Here is a 21,936-nt window from a genome sequence, read left to right as displayed (position 1 = left end):
CCTCCCTTTTAATTTTTAAAATGAAAGTATGTAGATACCAAATCTCTTTATTCTCCTATTCTTTCTTCCATCCTTATTGTTTCTTCAGTCATGACTAATGTTAACATGCATGAGTGCATGTGTGTATGCATCTGTGTAAAATCCCGTAGGAAAATTCTTCCCTTCATCTGGCCTGAATATCAGTGGTTCTATGTTCCACTCCATGAGTCAACAGAGGAAAGGCCTCATCTCTCTTCCACCTTTCTTTCAAATATGGAAGGCAGCTGTTGTGAATAATTATACAACCATCAATCAATGAATTTATTTGCACTTTCTTTTATGGTTCAAAATAAAAATGTATATGCTATAGAAGTACAACAAAAAGAGACCTAAAGGGGGTATCAGGAGGCATTAACTCAAGTCCTGTTACTTCAAAGATTTGAAACTTAAGATGAACAAGCTGCTTATCTTATTTAGTTGCTTCACCTCTAAATGGAGGCAATGAAAAACAAGTCATAAAGTTAATATGAACACTGTGACTTCATGTTACTCAAATAACACCTCCTCAGCAAAGTTTCCCTTAAGCCTCCTGTGTCCTTCCAAAATTCATGCGTTAGTCCTCATAACTAATGTCATGATTTTAGGAGATGAGGCCTTTGGGAGGTGATTAGATCAGGAGGACAGAGTCCTCATGATTGGGATTAGTGCCTTTAGAAGAGACACCTCTAGCATCTTCCAACACTTGAGAATACAACAAGAAATATGTGATCCAAAAGAGGGCCCTCAACCAACCATGCTGGCACCTTGACCTCTGACTTCTAGCCTCCAGAACTGTAAGATATAAATTTCTGTCATTTATAAGCCACTCAGTCTGTGGTATTTCATTATAGTAGCCTGAACAGACAGGGACACCTAAGTAGTTGCTTGCTCTGTCTGTGATGTCATAGTATGAGTATATAACACCTTATTACAATGCTTATAACAATGTATTTTAATAAACAGTATGTGATTTCCTCAACGGCATGGACTGTCTTATTCATCTTTGGATCCTAAGAGACAAGCACAGTACCTTGCACATAGTAAGCACCCACTAAAGGTAACAAACACATACAAATCATACTTAAGTGGGAAACTACCACCACTATCCATTTTCTAGTTGGTTTTTTTTTAAGATTTTATTTATTTGACCGAGAGAGACACAGCGAGAGAGGGAACACAAGCAGGGGGAGTGAGAGAGGGAAAAGCAGGCTCCCCACTGAGCAGGGAGCCTGATGTGGGGCTTGATCCCAGGACCCTGAGATCATGACCTGAGCTAAAGGCAGACACTTAACAACTGAGCCACCCAGGCATCGCCCCCATTTTCTAGTTGTTTAAAAACTTTCGTATCTGCTCTTTTTAGCTTACTCAATCCCTTAAGGTGATGGAAAAGATGAGGCTCATCATGTGGTAACCAAATTCTAGCACTATTAATTCCTTAAAGTAGGCAGTATATAATCAAAACACTAAACCCTTCCTGAATTAGCACACAACACAGACTAATTTTAAGTTCCACCTTTTACTAGCCCTTTCCACAGCCTACAATCATGCACATATTTCCCCATCCTCAAAATCTTTCCTCAAGCCTTCCTCACCCTCTAGGGAACATCTTATTGCTCTCCTACCTTTACCCTATACATTTCATGGAGATTAGTTAAGACTTGTAGACTTCACTTCTGTGTTCCAGTTTGGTTTCTGATCGAGGCAATCTGCTTCCCATTTAATGACACAAAGGATACAATCTTCCTCTCCCAATTTTCCAGCCCAGTTTTTTCTCCTCAGCTCTGAATCTCTCAACTTGGAACCTTTAACCAACTCATGCTTGAGCCCATAGTAGAGTAAGGGAACAGCCAAATTATCTCATCCAGAGAATACTGTGGTAGGAAAGGACCAGCAGGACAGAGACTCCAAGGTCAGAACTAGAAGGGACAGGGCACAGAAGAAATAAGCAGAAGTCAATGATAGTGGGCAACTCAGCAGACATTGTCATGAAGATACAACCACATCTGAGGTCTTGACAGGATGACCATACCCTTCAGAGGATGACCACATGGGACAGTACTCAAGAGCTCCAAAAGTTGGATAATACAGGAAGAAAGGGAGGAGAAGGAAATCCTGAATGATCAAAATTATATCTTAAATGACCAAAAACTTCCTAAAATTACCACATAAACTTGGAATTACCTAAAATAAGTTTTCCAGTAGAATGAGGGCCCAAATGGAAGATAAGTTCAGCAGAAGAAAAAGTAAGAAAATCCTCTTTCTCACACATCTGTGTTTTATAGCTAGAAAATCTGTGCTCACACTACCTGATTTTGGCCCTCACTGCCTCCCTGATATTTTCTCATTCCCCTTTGCTGACTCCTGCTATTGTTCACCCCTTTGATAGTATGGTATTATCATCCTCAAGGGTTCTGTCCTTCTGACCTTCTCACCTCACCATATAAGTCTCCTTGAGCAATCTTCATTCCCCTGGCTTCGAGTATCTTGCAAAAAATAAATAAATAAATAATCTCATCTGGCTACTCCACTGCTTCAACAACTATAAGTAGGTGTTATGGGCTGAAACATGTCCCCCACAAATTCATATGTTGAAATCTTAACCCCCAGTACTTCCAAATGTGACTATATTTGGAAATAGGGTCTTTAAAGCCTTAATTATGTTAAAATGAGGTCATTATGGTGGGCCTTAATTCAAGATGACCATGTGCTTATGAGAAGAGGAAATTTGGACACAGACATGTACAAAAAGAAGATTATGTGAACACACAGAGAAGATGATCATCTATGAGCCAAGGCGAGAAGCCACAAAAGAAACCAAGGCTTCTCATGCCTTGGTCTCATACTTCTAACCTCCAGGAATGTGAGAAAATAAATTTCTGTTGTTGAAGCCACTCAGTCTGTGGCACTTTGTGACGGCAGCTGTAACAAACTGTAACAAACCAAGAGAGTAGCTTTCAAAATTAAGTTCAAACTTCACACACAAGAGCCATCGTGATCTCACACCTGCTTCTCTCTCTAACCTCATCTCCCATCTCTGCGAGTTTCTGGCACTCATTGCATAATTTACTTGCACAATGTTACTTTGCACAGGCAGTTCCCTTACCAGAAATGCCTGTCCACTGGTACTTTATTCTAATACCTTCCTATCACTCCAAGCACATTTACAAGCAATGCTTATTAAAATGATGTTAACATGTATTATGTATTCAAGCACCAAGAATGATCACTGTGCTAGGCCCCAGGGATAGAGAGAGAATGTCCCCATTTAAATGAAATGACTTCTTTATTTTATTTTATTATGTTATGTTAGTCACCATACATCATTAGTTTTTGATGTAGTGATCCACGATTCATTGTTTTTGTTATAGCACCACCCTGTGCACTCCTCCATCATTGTACTTACATAAGAATGTAATAATTCTTTCTTGTCTGAAGGCCTTAATTTTTTTTAAATCTATCCTATTAAGTATCTATTATGCACTACCTTTATGAAGCACCTACTATGCTAAGCACCATCTATGAAGTACTTCATCTCATCCCTGTGAGATATGTACTATTATTATTATTGCAATTTTACAAATGGGAGTTTAGCCCCAAAGGTAAATTAAGATGACACAGGTGGTTAAGTGGCAGGGCTGGTCATCAAGCCTAATTTGTCAGATTCCAATCACCTTCTTATACCACTTCTCCTTGGAACGTGTAAGTTCCTGGGAGGCTGGAGCTCTATATTCCCAGCCCTTGGTAAAGTACCTGACACATACTAGGAAAAAATTCATGAGTTTGAGTAGATAAATAAATAATGACAGAATAAGTCTCTTTAACATGAATGCCTTAAATTCAGTTGAAGCAAATGAGAAATAACTGGGTTGAAAAGCATAGGAAAGATGGTCCACCATGTCTGGTTAAGAGCAAGGAATCACATACATGGGTTCCCTCCGCATAGCCTCTATTCAGCAGCTTTGTGAACTGAGCCAAAGTATTTTGCTCCTCTGAACTTGGATTTATCACTGGTGTCATGAGGTTATTTTGCACATTAACGGAGGGATGCCAAGGCAACATGCTTAGCATGACATGAGACACAGTACCAAATAAGTGTTGGATGCAGTTACTATCATTAGGTTGTGACTTCTCTACTTGAAATGAGACTAGCAGCTCATCAGATGATTTTAAGAAAAAGTCTATTAGAGCAAGAACATTCTCCTCAAGAAAGACTGAAAGATGTTCATTGGGAAAAAAATGAAAAATGGCAACTTCTCCAAGGTGTTCGTGTCATGACCAGTGAAAAGCAGAGTGTTTTGACAACTTTTACCAAGTAATATGGCATGTGTTATACTCATTCAACATCTCTTGAATGTAACAATTCACAGATAGGTTACATAAGCAATCAAGATTACAGATTTACTCCCATCTTGAGAATCAACATACATTTCTATTTTCATTTTTCCACTGATGATCTCTCTCTTCTCTTGGTATTTCATGTCCAGATGGTTTTGACTTTTAAATTTCACTTCAACCATTATTTTACCTTGATATTAGCCCTCATTGGCAGCAGTTCTGCCAGATTTTTCTCTAAGATACATTTGATATAATATATTAATAACCTAATAGAATGGAAGAGCTGGTTTAAATCCAGATCTTGTGATTCATCAGCCTTTCTCAGAAATAAAATATGTACCAAGCACTGTGCTAAGCTCTCTATATTCTTACCACTCCTGTTCAACAGAGTACTGAAAATCCTAGCCAGAGCAGTCAGGCTAGAAAATGAAATAAAAGGTACCCTAATAGAAAACAGTAAAATTGTCTTTGTTTGCAGATGCTATGATATTATGTAGAAGAAATCCTAAAGACTCCTCCAAAAACCTTCTAGCACTAATCAATAAATTCAGTAAAGTCAACATACAAAAAACAGTCATGTTTCTGTACACCAACAACAAAACATCTGAAAAAGAAATAAAGGAAGCAATTTCATTCACCAGCACATCAAAAACAAAGTTCTTAGGACTAAATGTAACCAACGAGGTGAAAGTTCTCTACACTGAAAACAATAAGACTTTGATTAAAGAAACTGAAGGCACAAACAAATGGGAAGATATCCTATGTTCATTGATCAGAAGAATTAATGTTGTCAAAATATCCATATTACCCATCTATAAATTTAATGTAATCCCTATCAAAATTCCAATGACATTTTTCACAGAAATAGAAAAACAACAATCCTAAAATTTGTATGAAACCACAAAAGATGCCAAATGGCCAATGGAATCCCCCCAAAAAGAACAAAGCTGGATGCATCACACTTTCTGATTTCAAACTATATTACAAAGCTTTAGTAATCAAAACAGTACAGTACCAGCATAAAAACAGATACTTAGGCCAAGGGAACAAAATCTAGATCCCAGAAATAAACCCTCACATATATGGCCAACTAATTGACAAGCAAGCAAGAATACTCAATGGAGAAGGGATAGTATCTTCAATACTGTTGGAAAAACTGGACAATTACATGTAGAAGAATGAAATTGGACCCCTATCTTACACCACTCATAAAAGTAAACTCAAAATGGATGAAAGATTTAAATTTATGAATTGAAACTGTAGGGGTGCCTGGGTGGCTCAGTTGTTAAGCATCTGCCTTTGGCTCAGGTCATGATCCCAGGGTCCTGGGATCAAGCCCCTCATCGGGTTCCCTGCTCAGCAGGAAGTCTGCTTCTCCCTCTCCCACTCCCCCTGCTTGTGTTCCCTCCCTTGCTGTGTCTCTCTCTGTCAAATAAATAAATAAAATCTTAAAAAAAAAAAAAACTGAAACTGTAAAACTCCAAGGAAAAAACTAAGGGAAAAACCTTTTTACCTTGGTCTTGGCAGTGATTTCCCGGATATGACACCAAAAACACAACAAAAGGAAAAAAAATAAGTGGGACTACACCAAACTAAAAAGCTTCTGAAGCTTTTTAGCAAAAGAAACTCAGTGAAACGAAAAGGCAACCTACAAAAGGAGAGGAAATATTTATGTTATATATCTAATAAAGGGTTAATATCCAAAATATATAAAGAACTCATATAACTCAACAGCAAAAAAATTAATAACCTAATTACAAAATGGGCACAGGAACTGAATAGACATTTTTTTTTAAGAAGACATACAAATGGTCAACAGGTACATGAAAAGGTGCTCAACATCACTAATCATCAAGGAAATGCAAATCGAAACCACAATGAGATATCATTTCACCAATTACAATAGCTATCATTAAAACGACAAGAGATAAGTATTGGCAAGAATATGGGAAAAAAGAATTCTAGTGCACTATTGGTGGGAGTACAAATTAGTACAGCCACTATGAAAAACAGTATGCATGTTCTTCAAAACCTAAAAATAAAACTATCATATGATCCAGCAATCCCACTTCTGAGTATATATCTAAAGAAACTGAAATCAGTTATCTCATAGAGGTATCAGTTCTCTTGTATTCATTGCATCACTACTCATAATAGTGAGTAGTAAAGACATGGAAACAGCCTAAGTGTCTGTCAGTGGATGAATGGATAAAAAAGATGTGAGATACACACACACACACACACACACACACACACACACACACACAGAGGAATATTATTTAGCCATGAGAAAGGAAATTCTGCTATTTGTTACAACTTGGATGGATCTTGAGGGCATTATGCTAAGTGAAGTAAGTCAGACAGAGAAAGACAAATACTTTATAATAACACTTAAAATATAATATCACTTATATATCACTTATAATATCTAAAAAAAGGACCAATTCAGAGATATAGTAAAGTAGTAAAGTGGTGGTTGGTTGGGGTGGGAAAAATGGGGAGATATTGGTCAAAGGGTACAAACTTCAAGTTATAAGATTAAACAAGTCGAGGGATCTAATGCACAGTATGGTAAGTACAGTTAATAATCTGTTTCATATACTCGAATGTTGCTAATTTAGTAGATTCTAGGTGTTCTCACCACAAAAAAGAAATAACTATGGTGGTAATCATTTTGCAATTTATAAATGTACCAAATCAACATGTCTTACGTAAACCTTAATACCATAAAACCTTACACGATGTTATGTGTCAATTATATCTCAATAAAGCTCAATAAAAAACATTATACTATCATAGAAGTCAATTCTTAGATAAAAATCTAGTTAGTACTGGTTGATTTAGATAAGGACAAAGAATAAGAGAAGGTCTTAGGCTCTATTCACACAAAAAGCACCATTTACCTTTGGTGGAGGAACAAATTCAACACATTCCAGCCATATGGTTAAAAAGCACTTTCCACATATTGCGCATTTTCTTCCCTGAGAGATTATGTTCCTGACCTGTGGGTGCTGTTCTATGACGTGCATTATGAAAGGATTCTTTCCTGCTAGCTCATTCATTATAAATCTTGATGTTATTTCCTAGATAAAAAAAAAATGGTTCCTCAGATTATTTTTAAGATAACTATTTTATATTACAATTGACATTTCACTAATTGACATTTTTGGCCTATTTCTCACAGTTAATTATCCATTATATATATGTTATAAATTATATTGCTAGTGACTGACATTATAAATTCATTTTCAATAATATAAGAAAAACAAGTTACTTCCATTTCAATATCTCCATGTCTTTTATGTACAGGAATCCAAATTAATAAAAATTTACATCATTAAAGTTTAGGTTCAAATTCTGTACCTCTCATTAAAATAAGCAAGGTATAAATTATAGGTTCAAAAAATAAAATAAAATAAAATAAGCAAGGACTGTACAAATATTCAGACTGGACTCAAAAATTGAGTCTGTCATATTTACTAACGTCTACATCCTTACTACTTAAACTATGACTCATGGACCAATAGCATCTGCATCACCTCAAAACCTATTAGAAATTCAGACTTCCTGGGGTGCCTGGGTGGCTCGGTTGGTTAATCTTCCAACGCCTGATTTCAGCTCAGGTCCTGATCTCAGGGTCCTGAGACTGAGCCAAGCGCCAGAGTCCGCGCCCAGCTGGGGGTCTGCTTCTCTCCTCCCTCTCCCTCTACCCTTCCCCCTGCTGCCTCTCTCCCTCTCTCCAATAAATAAATAAATATTAAAAAAAAAATAAGAAGAAAGAAATGCAGACTTCCACCTGCACCCCAGACCTACTAAACCAGAAGCTGCAATTTAAAAAGTTCCCCAGGCAATCAGTATGCCTGTTGAACTTTGAGACACACTGGTCTAAGTTACCCACTGCAGCGAGTACTGGAATAGAGTCATATTGGTAAAGAGCACTGATTTCTATTACCCAAATCTCTGAATTCAATAGGTATTACACCTATCCACCCAGCTATATCCAGAAACTTCACTTTAGGTAATAATTAGAATATTAAATAACAAAAGGGGTGGTGAGAAAATATAAGCTGGCTTTTGCCATGACCACCAACAATATCATCATCTTGAAGTAAAATACTATATAATACATAAAATCAAATCTTCACTGATGAAGCAAACAAGATAAACACTTGATTTACTCCACTAAAGGAGCCTCATTGTTTGTGCCGGTAGCATGGAAGTCCTGTATAAATGTTACACAAACACTGCGTGAATTTTAACAGTTTGTGGGACTTTTTTTTTTTTTTCCTGGCCAAAGTGAAAGATTTCCCTCTGGTATTATAATAGCCCACATCAGGCTCTAATAGGAATCTCTGGGAATATATACATTCATACATATGTACATACATAATCTTCACTCATTCACCCCAATTAAAATCTTAAAAAATAACAACAAAATTCTGTAACTTGTTGCCTCCCTGTTCCTTATTACTTTATCCCTTCCATTTACCAAGCATCTGAGAAAGCTGCCTTTCTACCGCGAACAGCCTTAAGCTTGGGTTCCTTAAGTGTCTGATCCTTCAATAGCACAACCTCCTACCTACTTCAGCTCTTTCTCCTGGATGGTTACATAATAAGGTCAACCTTTCTGAAAAAATACTCTTTCACACTAATATTACCAGGACTCCTAAATTAGATGTCCATTATCAAATCCTTTTCTTTAACTATTTACACAGAGCAGGGTTTGTGATTCAGAATGAAACACTGATTTTAGAGGCAAGTTTTTAGCTACCAGATCTCAATGGCTAGGTCTCACAATAAAGCAGAAAACAAATAAGGATTCACTCCCAAAACAGCAGATGGTAGAAAAATTTGCTGAAATACATCGGACCTATTTATAAATAGGTCACAATTCATACAGTTCACTTTTTCCATTTATGGTTTCTGGAAACCAAACATGTTTGTTGCATTTGATATGTCTCTTGACAACTCTTATGTTACCCATTAATTATGTTCTTCTCCTACTTGCTGCCAATATATTACTTTGGAAGAACAACATACACCACTGAAACATAAAGTTATGACTTGGAACTGCTAGTATATATAAAGTAAGATACTATTAGCATGACCACTAGTATCTTTCAGGACACCTCTTAAAGATACAGGCAATGCAGTCTTCGATAACATAAGACTTAATGATGGCCTAATTCTAGTGTTTAAAAGTCAAGAAATCTTTTGTGAACAAATAAATTGTTCCTTTTGAATAGTTTATATGCTATTTTGTTAGAACATTTGTTAGCTAACTGTATGTACATCAGAGATTATTCCTATGCTTAACCATCATATATTAAAATCAGTTTCAGCTGAATTCTTTTATTTTCCTTACATATGATTATTTAATTTTAATTTTAAAATTATCCATATACAAATTATATCTTTATAAATACTAAAAATTATAAAATGTACAACAAATATGAAGGTTTAGAAGGAATGATGAACTTTGAAACTGATGCATTACCAAACATTACTGTGTATATGACAGGCACTAAAACATCATCAAGAGGAAAGATTCTGAGGGGGGAAAGATGGCGGAGGAGTAGGGGACCCTATTTCAACTGGTCCCCGGAATTGAGCTGGATATCTACCAGACCACTCTGAGCACCCACGAAACCAGCCTGAAATGTAAGAAGATCTAGATCTCTAGCAAACAGAATATCGCAGGCGGTTGGTTTCAAGGTACAAAGCGGGGAGCAGTGATTCTGCAGGCAGATATCAGAGAATAAATGGCAGCGGGAGGGTGCCTGGCCATGGGGATTCTACACCGACGGTGAGTGACAGCCTTGCAGCTGCGGACGGGGCACAGACTCGCAGACCGGTAGCAGCGGGGAAAGGACTTTAGGGCAGCCCCCGGGTCAGAAACCCGGAGCAGTGGGGACACACACGCCCGCGAACTAGGAACTGCTCGCGGTTTTAGAAGCACAAAGGGCAGAGATGTGCCCCCACCTGGAGGCAGGACTGGGAGCACTGCAGAGGGGCGCACAACCTAGGCCGCCGCAGCCACACGGACAGAAATGGAGATGGTGTGGCCTGGAGAGCTCACTGAAGAACAGATTGTGGTCTCTCTGCTCTGAGGCAGAGGATTGGAAAGGGTCTCTTCTGCTCTGACTCGCGGAAGAGACGCGGAAAGCCCCCAGGGAAAGCCGCCAGAGAACAAAAGCCCCAAAGACTGATTCCCGCTGAGCCCATCCCCCGCCACAGGGGGGCAGGGCAACTCCGCCCAAACAGGGTTGCCTGAGTAACAGCGCGGCAGGCCCCTCCCACAGAAGACAGGCTGGGAAAACAAGAGGCCAGCAACCCTAAGGTCCCAAGAAAACAGGTGCATCTTGCTTGGGTTCTGGTCAATAATTTGGACTCTATACATTCCCTCAAACACCCATCAACAGAATGACTAGGAGGAGGAGCCCCCAAAATAGAAAAGACTCAGAGATTATGACTTATGCTGCATATTTACAAATGGATGCAGATATAACCAAGATGTCGGAGATGGAATTCAGGCTAGCAATCGTGAAGACAATGGCTAGAATGGAGAAATCAATTAATGGCAACATAGAGTCTCTAAGGGCAGAAATGAAAGGTGAATTGGCAGAACTTAAAAATGCTATCAATGAGATCCAATCCAATCTAGATAATCTAACAGCTAGGGTAACTGAGGCAGAAGAGCAAATAAGCGATCTGGAAGACAATATAATAGATAAAAAGGGAAAAGAGGAGGCCAGGGAAAAACAACTCAAAATCCATGAAAATAGAATCAGAGAAATAAGTGACACCATGAAGCATTCCAATGTCAGAATAATTGGAATCCCAGAGGGAGTGGAGAAAGAGAGAGGACTAGAAGATGTATTTGAGCAAATCGTAGCTGAGAACTTCCCTAATCTGGGGAATGAAACAAACATTTGAGTCCTAGAGGCAGAGAGGACCCCTCCTAAGATCAAGGAAAACAAGCCAACACCCCAGCAGGTAATAGTAAAACTTGCAAATCTTAGAACCAAGGAAACCACCTTAAGGGCAGTTAGGGGGAAGAGATTCCTTACGTACAGAGGGAGGAACATCAGAATAATGTCAGACCTATCCACAGACACCTGGCAAGCCAGAAAGGCCTGGCAAGACATATTCAGGGTACTAAATGAGAAGAATATGCAGCCAAGAATACTTTATCTGGCAAGGCTGTCATTTAGAATGGATGGAGAGATGCAGAGCTTCCATGACTGGCAGAAACTGAAAGAATATGTGACCACTAAGCCGGCCCTGCAAGAAATATTAAGGGGGGTTCTATAAAAGGAGAAAGACCCCAAGAGTGATATACAACAGAAATTTACAGGGACAATCTATAGAAACAACGTCTTCACAGGCAACGATGACAATTAATTCATATCTTTCAATAATCATTCCTATCGTGAATGGCCTAAACGCTCCCATAAAACGGCACAGGGTTGCAGACTGGATAAAAAGACAGGACCCATCCATATGCTGTCTCCAAGAGACTCATTTTGAACCTAAAGATACATCCAGACTGAAAGTGAAGGGATGGAGATCCATCTTCCATGGCAACAGACCTCAAAAGAAAGCTGGGGTAGCAATTCTTATATCAAACAAATTAGATTTTAAACTAAAGTCTGTAATTAGAGACACAGAAGGACACTATATCATTTTAAAGGGTCTATCCAACAAGAAGATCTAACAATTGTAAATATCTATGCCCCCAACATGGGAGCAGCCATCTACATAAGCCAACTGTTAACCAAAATAAAGTCATATTGATAACAATACATTAATTGTAGGAGACCTCAATACTCCACTCTCAGCAATGGACAGATCATCTAAGCAAAAAATCAACAAGGAAACAAGAGCTTTGAATGATACATTGGACCAGATGGACCTCATAGATATTTACAGAACGTTCCACCCTAAAACAACAGAATACTCATTCTTCTCGAGCACACATGGAACTTTCTCCAGAATAGACCATATTACTGGGTCACAAATCAGGTCTCAACCGATACCAAAAGATTGAGATTATTCGCTGCATATTCTCAGACCACAATGCTCTAAAACTGGAACTCAATCACAAGAAAAAATTTGGCAGAAATTCAAACACTTGGAAGCTAAAGACCACTCTGCTCAAGAATGTTTGGTTCAACCAGGAAATCAAAGAAGAACTTAAACAATTCATGGAAATCAATGAGAACAAAAACACATCGGTCCAAAACCTATGGGATACTGCAAAGGTGGTCCTAAGGGGGAAATACATAGCCATCCAAGCCTCACTCAAAAAAATAGAAAAATCCCGAATTCACCAACTAACTCTACACCTTAAAGAGCTAGAGAAAAAGCAACAAACGATGCCTAAGCCATGCATTAGAAGAGAAATAATTAAAATTAGAGCAGAGATCAATGAATTAGAAACCAGAAACACAGTAGATCAGATCAACGAAACTAGAAGTTGGTTCTTTGAAAGAATTAATAAGATAGATAAACCACTGGCCAGACTTATCCAAAAGAAAAGAAAAAGGACCCAAATTAATAAAATTATGAATGAAAGGGGAGAGATCACGACTAACACCAAGGAAATAGAAACAATTATTAGAAATTATTATCAACAACTATAGGCCAATAAACTGAGCAATCTGGATGAAATGGAGGCCTTCCTGGAAACCTATAAGCTGCCAAGACTGAAACAGGAAGAAACTGACAACCTGAATAGGCCAATAACCAGTAACGAGATTGAAGCAGTGATCAAAAACCTCCCCAAAAACAAGAGTCCAGGGCCTGATGGATTCCCTGGGGACTTCTACCAAACATTCAAAGAGGATACTGAAGCTGTTTCAAAAAATAGAAACAGAAAGAAAACTTCCAAACTCATTCTATGAAGCCAGCATTACCTTAATCCCCAAAACAGGCAAAGACCCCATCAAAAAGGAGAATTTCAGACCGATATACCCGATGAATATGGATTCCAAAATCCTAGCTAATAGGATCCAACAATACCTTGAAAGGATCATCCACCACAACCAAGTGGGATTTATCCCCGGAATGCAAGGGTGGTTCAACATTCGCAAATCAATCAGTGTGATAGAACACATTAATAAGAGAGGGAGAAGAACCATATGGTCCTCTCAACTGATGCAGAAAAAGCATTTGACAAAATACAACATCCTTTCCTGATTAAAACTCTTCAGAGAATAGGGATTGAGGGAACATTCCTCAAGTTCATAAAATCCATCTATGAAAAACCCACAGCGAATATCATCCTCAATGGGGAAAAGCTGAGAGCCTTTCCCTTAAGATCAGGAGCACATCAAGGATGCCCACTCTCGCCACTATTGTTCAACATAGTAATAGAAGTCCTAGCAACAGCAATCAGACAACAAAAAGAAATAAACGGTATTCAAACTGGCAAAGAAGAAGTCAAATCTCTCTTTTCACAGACAACATGATACTTTATGTGGAAAACCCAAAAGACTCCACCCCCAAATTGCTAGAACTCATACAGCAATTCAGTAATGCGGCAGGATACAAAATCAATGCACAGAAATCAGTTGCTTTCTTATACACTAAAAACACAACTGTAGAAAGAGAAATTAGAGAAACGATTCCATTTACAATAGCACCAAAAACCGTAAGATACCTTGGAATAAACCTAACCAAAGAGGTATAGGATCTATACTCTAGGAACTACAAAACACTCATGAAAGAAATTAAAGAAGACACAAAAAGATGGAAAAATATCCCATGCTCATGGATCGGAAGAATAAACATTGTTAAAATGTCTATGCTACCCAGAGCAATCTATACCTTCAATGCCATCCCGATCAAAATTCCAATGACATTTTTCAAAGTGCTGGAACAAACTATCCTAAAATTTGTATGGAATCAGAAAAAAACCCGAATCACCTAGGAGATGTTGAAAAAGAAAAACAAAGCTGGGGGCATCACGTTGCCCGATTTCAAGCTATATTACAAAGCTGTGATCACCAAGACAGCATGGTACTGGCACAAAAACAGACATATACACCAATGGAACAGAATAGAGAACCCAGATATGGACCCTCAACTCTATGGTCAAATAATCTTTGACAAAGCAGGAAAAAACATGCAATGGAAAAAAGACAGTCTCTTCAATAAATGGTGCTGGGAAAATTGGACAGCCACATGCAGAAGAATGAAACTCGACCATTCTCTAACACCATTCACAAAGATAAACTCAAAGTGGATGAAAGACCTCAATGTGAGACAGCAATCCATCCAAATCCTAGAAGAGAACATAGGCAGTAACCTCTTTGACATCGCCCACAGCAACTTCTTTCAAGATACATCTCCAAAAGCTAGTGAAACAAAAGCAAAAATGAACTTTGGGGACTTCATCAAGATAAAAGGCTTCTGCACAGCAAAGGAAACAGTCAACACAACAAAGAGGCAACCCACAGAATGGGAGAAGATATTTGCAAATGACACTACAGATAAAGGGCTGGTATCCAAGATCTGTAAAGAACTTCTCAAACTCAACACTCAAAAAACAAATAATCAAGTCAAAAAGTGGGCAGAAGATATGAAAAGACACTTCTCTGAAGAAGACATACAAATGGCTAACAGACACATGAAAAAATGTTCATCATCATTAGCCATCAGGGAAATCCAAATCAAAACCACATTGAGATACCACCTTACACCAGTTAGAATGGCCAAAATAGACAAGGAAAGAAACAACAAATGTTGGAGAGGTTGTGGAGAAAGGGGAACCCTCTTACAAAACCCTCCCACTGTTGGTGGGAATGCAAGTTGGTACAGCCACTTTGGAAAACAGTGTGGAGGTGCCTCAAAAATTTAAAAATAGAGCTACCCTATGACCCAGCAATTGCACTCCTGGGTATTTACCCCAAAGACACAGATGTAGTGAAAAGAAGGGCCATATGCACCCCAATGTTCATAGCAGCAATGTCCGCAATAGCCAAACTGTGGAAAGAGCCGAGATGCCCTTCAACAGATGAATGGATAAAGAAGATGTGGTCCATATATACAATGGAATATTACTCAGCCATCAGAAAGGATGAATACCCAACTTTTACATCAACATGGATGGGACTGGAGGAGATTATGCTAAGTGAAATAAGTCAAGCAGAGAAAGTCAATTATCATATGGTTTCACTTATTTGTGGAACATAAGGAATAGCATGGAGGATACTAGGAGAAGGAAGGGAAAAATGGGGGGGGAATTGGAGAGGGAGATGAACCATGAGAGACTATGGACTCTGAGAAACAATCTGAGTGTTTTAGAGGGGAGGGGGGAGGGGGGATGGGTTAGCCTGGTGATGGGTATTGAGGAGGGCACGTACTGCATGGAGCACTGGGTGTTATACGAAAACAATGGATCGTGGATCACCACATCAAAAACCAATGATGTATTGTATGGTGACTAACATAACATAATAAAATGTAAAAAAAAAAAAAGAGGAAAGATTCTTAGAGCTAGACAGATAAATAGGTACAAATCCTGGCTCTACAACTTATCAGCGGTGTGACCCTATCTGGCCAAGTCCTTATTAACTTCTCTAATCTTGGATACCACACCTGTAAAACAGGGATTTTTTCCTAATACAATCACATAGAATTCAGAGAATTAAATTAACTAACATGGATAAAAACTCTACTGGTGCAGCATCTACTGGTGCAGTATGCTTTGGTTAATATTTTGTTATAATCTAGTCATAAACATTAAATTTATTTCATAAATCTTTGAGGTGAAGAAAAGTATTTTAAAATCTTAATCAAGGCATAGCCTAAATCAAAGCTCTACAATTCTTTGACAGATCAAGTAGTTTAAATCAGGGGTACCTGGCTGGCTTAGTTGGTGAAGCATGTGACTCTTGATCTCAGGGTTGTGAGTTAAGTAATCTCTATACTGAGATACTTAAAAAAATAAAAAATCATAAAAAATATTTTTTAAAAATAGTTTATATCAGTAACATTACCCAAATATCCACTGGAAATGACTTTTACTTTAAGTACAAATATGAAATATATAATAAATTTGGCACCTTCCTAAGAAAAAATCTTAGAGATACTTTCAAAAATACCCAAATCATTGGGGCACCTGGGTGGCTCAGTCATTAAGTGTCTGCTTTCGGCTCAGGTCATGATCCCAGGGTCCTGGGATCGAGCCCCACATCGGGCTCCCTGCTCCGCGGAAAGCCTGCTTCTCCCTCTTCCCATCCCCCCTGCTTGTGTTCCCTCTCTCACTGTCTCTGTCTCTCTGTCAAATAAATAAAACCTTTAAAAAAATACCCAAATCATTAATATAAGTAAAAATCATTATTTCTACTAAGTACAAATGACCCTTTTGAACAACACGGGTTTGAACTGTGGACTCATCTATCAATGGACACTTGGGCTGCTTCCATCATCTGGCTATTGTAAATAATGCTGCAATAAACAAAGGGGTGCATGTATTTCTTTGATTTAGTTTTTTGCATTCTTTGGGTAAATACCCAGTAGTGGAATTACTAGATCATATGGTAATTCTATTTTTAACTTTTGAGGACCCTCCATATTGTTTTCCACAGTGGCTGCACCAGTTTGCATTCCCACCAACAGTGCACAGGGTTCCTTTTTTTCCATATCCTCACCAACACCTGTTGCTTCTTGTGTTTTTTATTTTAGACATTCTGACAGGAGTGAGGGAATATCTCATTGTGGTTTTGGTTTGCATTTCCCTGATGATGAGTGATGTTGAGCATCTTTTCATTTGCCCCTTGGACATCTGTATGTCTTTTGAAAAATCTCTGTTCATATCTTCTGCCCATTTTTAATTGGAGTATTTGTTCCTTTGGTGTTGAGTTGTATAAGTTCTTTATATTTTTTGGATATTAACCGCTTATCAGATATATCGTTTGAAAATATCTTCTCCCATTCACTAGGTTGTCTTTTTGTTTCATTGATTGTTTCTTTTACTGCACAGAAGCTTTTTATTTTGAGGTAGTCCCAATAGTTTGTTTTTGCTTTTGTTTCCCTTGCCTCAGGAGACTATCTAGAAAAAATGTCAGAGAAATTACTGCCTGTCCTCTCCTCCAGGATTTTTATGACACATGTCTCACATTTAGGTCTTTAATCCATTTTCAGTTTATTTTTATGTATGGTATAAGAAAGTGGGCCAGTTTCAATCTTTTGCATGTAGCTGTCCACTTTTCCCAACACCATCTGTTAAAGAGACTGTCTTTTTCCCATTATATTCTTGTCTCTTTTGTTGTAGATTAATTGATCCTATAATCATGGGTTTATTTCTGGGCTTTCTATTCTGTTCCATTGATCTATGTGTCTATTTTTGTGCCAGCACCATACTGTTTTGATCACTACAGCTTTGTAGTGTATCTTGAGATCTGGAATTGAGGTTCCTCCAGTTTTGTTCTTTTTTAAAATTGCTTTGGCTATTTGGGGTCTTTTGTTGTTTCATACAAATTTTAGGATCATTTGTTCTAGTTCTGTGAAAGACACTGTTGGTATTTTGATGGGGATGCATTAAATCTGTAGATTGTTTTGGGTAGTAAGGCCATTTTAACAATATTTGTTCTCCCAATTCATGAGCATGGACTCTCTTTCCATTTGTTTGTGTCATCTTCAATTTATTTCATTGATGTTTTATAGTTTTCAGAGTACAGGTCTTCACCTTTTAGGTTAAGTTCATTCCTAGGTATTTTATTATTTTTGGTGCAATTATAAATAAAATTGTTTAATTTCCCTTCCTGCTGTTTTGTTATTAGTGTACAGAAATGCAACAGATTTCTGTATACTGCTTTTGTATCATGTGAGTTTACTAAATTCATTTATCAGTTACAGTAGTTTTTTATAGTCTCCTGCTCTTACAGGTAGTGGCCTTATGAAGGACAGGTCCTGCAGTGTCCTTTAGTGTAATGTCCCCTGTTCATCAAAATTTGGGGTTTCAGGGATGTCTCCTGTGAGCTGTGTGGGCCCTGCTGTTGTGGCTGAGCTGTATTTGTCTCAGTCCAGTTGTCAGCAGTGGCTTACTTTCCCTGTTGTTGGAAGGGTTTGGTCCCTCTGTCGTTCATGGGCCAATCTGGGGCTGCCCTGGGCCTGAGTTGGGTCAGACCAAGTGTTTGTCAGAGCTGCAGTAGCACCAAACTGCAGGGCACTCTTCCTGTGTTGTCCCGGGGGGCCGGGGGGGGCGCTCTCACTGATGGGTGGAGTCTGTAGTTAGACCAGATGTTTGCACTCAGCCCACTGCTGGGGCTGCAGTTTAACTGGTATGCGTGGTTATCTTCCAGTCTCCCCAGGACAGGAGTCACTTTGGAATGGTGCTGCCCCCTACTGGGGCTGCTTGCACAATACCACACTTGTGGCCTAGCTTTGGACTCTTGTGGGGGGCCAGGATGGAGGGGTCTGCTCAACAGGAGAATGCAAGGGCAGGGCACATAGTGTCAGGAAGTTCTGTGCAGGTCTACTGTGGGAGGGGACCTGTAGCCAATTTGGAAAACTCCTGCAGGGTTGGAGGGAGTGAGGCTGCAGAAGAGGGTGGGTGTGGGGTACACTGTTAGCAAGCTAGGTGGAGTGTTCACACTCTGCTGGTTCCTGCATGTGTTGCGTATCTAGGCTGGGGTGTGGGCCTTCCAGCTCTTTTGTTCTTAGAGAAGTCTCCCAAAGATCCCTGCGCCTCCTGCACAAGTTCTGAGATAATAAGCAAATCTCTCTCCCATACCCCAAGTGTTGTTCAAACTGCTGCTTCTATGCTGTATCACTGGGGCTGTTTGTTACGCTGTCTCTTTAAGGGTGGGAACTCGGTGTTTTTCACCCCCTGGCTCTCCCACAGCCAAGCTGCTGAGTTTTAAAGTTCCAGGTGGTAAGCTCCACTGATTATAAAATCTCACAATGTGCCAAAACAAAACAAAACAAAAGTTTTAAAAACTCATGATATTAAGCCCCTCTGGTTTCCAAAGACAATGAATTTTTTCAATATAGTATAGTACTGTATTTTCTTTTTTTTTTTTTAAAGATTTTATTTGTTTATTTGAGAGAGAGAATGAGAGAGAGAGAGAGAGAGAGAGAGCACATGAGAGGGGGGAGGGTCAGAGGGAGAAGCAGACTCCCTGCTGAGCAGGGAGCCCGATGCGGGACTCGATCCCGGGACTCCAGGATCATGACCTGAGCCCAAGGCAGTCACTCAACCAACTGAGCCACCCAGGCGCCCTGTATTTTCTTCTTTATGATTTTCTTAATATTTTCTTTTCTCTAGCTTACTTTATTGTAAGAATACAGTATATAAAACATGTGTACAGTAACACCTATTTGTTATGTGTTAATATGTTAATCCACTATTTATATTATTGGTAAGGCTTCCAGCAACAGTAGGCTATTAGTAGTTAAGTTTGGTGGAGTCAAAAGTTATACATGGATTTTCAACTGCATGGGGCTGGCACTCCTAGTCCCTGTGTTGTTCAAGGGTCAACTGTATTTGTGTGTGTGTGTGTGTGTGTGTGTGTGTGTTTGTCTAAAATGTTTGTGCTCCTGGGTCTTTACAGTTTTAAAAAAGAGGAAAGAAATACTGCTCTCTCACTCTGCATCTTCATCCCAGCCACAGGGCAACACTCTTGAATACAAGGGCTCCCAATGAGACCACTGCCACATTGAGTTAACTGCTCATTCAGTCCCCTCCATAAATCAGAACCTCTTCCAGGAAGGGACCACCTCTGTTTCCTTTTCCCTCACCTTCCAGCAGCATCTTTCTGAGACAATGGAGCTTTCTGAAAATGGAATCTGAAGCCCAGCTGCTTAGGTTGGCATCATCATCCCAACACCTACTAGCTCTGTGAACTTGGACAAGTTATTTAACCTATCTGAGTCTCAGTTTATCTATAAAAGGAGGACAATAAGGGTACTACCTTTTTAAGATTATTAGAGGACTAAATTAGTTCATTCCTGTGAAGCACTTAGAACCTGAGAAGTCCAAATGCATGATGGAGATGCATACTCAAATGTGGAAAGATCTACAATCTTTAATTCACCTGTCACCAAAAAACACACAAAGAGAGTCCTCTAATATGCTTTTCTATTCCATCTTTTAATATCATCAATTTGTCTGACTAAAGTCAACATGATTTCTGGATCATATTCTTTCATCCACTAGAAATAGGGACGAGTGAAAATACAATGGAAGAGGCAAAGATCCTGGTAAGAACAAATCAAATACATCTTTATATAATACTGAAAAAATACTTGGAAGGTTAAAGTGAAAACCAATTCCTCTCTTTTCTTTTCATCCAACAAAATGTTTCCATTTCTCCAAATTTGGTCACTCTGGAAATCAGGATTACATTGGATTCTGTAAGCAAGTCAAAGAGATTATGTCTAGGATCCACACTGCCAATGGACTAGGATTGCAGTAATCATTTGCTGGCTTACAAGAATATTTACAGAAAACTCTTTAAAATGTAAATCATAGCTTTCGTTTGAGGACTTGTGTAAATGACATAAGGCTTCACCTGTAGACTCCAGGCGTCCTCCTGTTGTACAGCATTAACTGGCTGCTTCAGGAACAGTGGGTTTCCTTCACAGTAGAATTCCTTCAGCTTCAGATTCTGAAACTTTCAAAACAAAATAAAAACTTCATTGCATGATAAAATAACAAACTTCACTTTTGAGGCTACATCTTATTTAGGACTTACATTCCATGTTAGTATTTTAACAGCAGGACGTACTCTAGTTGTTAGAAGCCTAAGAGTCTTCATGCTGGCGTGAATGGCAATGACCTTACAAGTCCCAGGTGGCATCCCCCATACTAGACAACTGCGAAAACTTATTCAGGATAATGGGATTGATTAGTAATAGAAAAGGGGCCGTTAATTAACCAAATGCTAGGGATATTTTGCAAATAACGTATCTGTTAGAAAACCAAGTATGATGAAAAATAACATTCTAATATACACCAGAATCCATGTCTCAAAGACTGTGAACCATGATCCATTTATGTTCAGTGAAAAAGGTAAGAGAAACAAAGGAAAATCAAAATGTTCTCACTATAACCTATTGTGCACAGTGAAAATAAAAAAAGGAAAACAGATTTCACAAGGATATTTAATCTTCTATGAAGGAATCCTAAATTCAATTGTCTGCCATTTAAGTCTACCGTTTTAGTAGAAAAATAAGGGATTCGCTCATATTAATAGCATGCCTTGCTTCCCAGGAACCTATGTGTTTTCCAAGTTAAATTCATTTAGAGAATTACTTTTCTGAGCCTCAGTTTCAGCTGTGAAATGGAAAAAATAAGACCCATCTTCAGTGGTGCACTGGTAAAACAGTTCTCTGGAGATAAAACATTTTTAAAAGCCCTGAACTGTGGCATGTTTTGATTCATTGGTGTAAATACTGCTACCACGGCTGATTCCAGTCACCAAACACAGAGTTGGGAAGAGATGTGGAAAATTGGTTCCTGTGAGCCAGGATGAGCCGGCATCATCACACTTATGGAGGGATTAGATATTTCCCTGATTTCAGCTTAGGGTTTGAAATATAGCAAACATGCAACAAATTAAAATAATTGAT

General features: G+C 38.7%; 1 protein-coding gene across 1 annotated transcript in view; it reads right to left on the bottom strand.

The window, feature by feature from the left end:
* Nucleotides 1-21,936, bottom strand: part of LRRC69 (leucine rich repeat containing 69) — a 97,163-nt gene that overhangs the window by 9,395 nt on the left and 65,832 nt on the right. The window contains exons 6-7 of the mRNA XM_021688396.1: nucleotides 20,877-20,978; nucleotides 7,257-7,436 (exon numbers count right to left, since the gene is read on the bottom strand). Of these exons, the coding sequence (XP_021544071.1) occupies nucleotides 7,257-7,436; nucleotides 20,877-20,978 (282 nt within the window). The remainder of the gene's footprint in view (nucleotides 1-7,256; nucleotides 7,437-20,876; nucleotides 20,979-21,936) is intronic.

The sequence above is a fragment of the Neomonachus schauinslandi genome, chromosome 4, assembly GCF_002201575.2.
Source record: "Neomonachus schauinslandi chromosome 4, ASM220157v2, whole genome shotgun sequence".
NCBI classification, from domain to species: Eukaryota; Metazoa; Chordata; class Mammalia; order Carnivora; family Phocidae; genus Neomonachus; species Neomonachus schauinslandi.
Note: the sequence above shows the minus strand (reverse complement) of the source record. Positions and strands in the feature narration are given on the sequence as shown.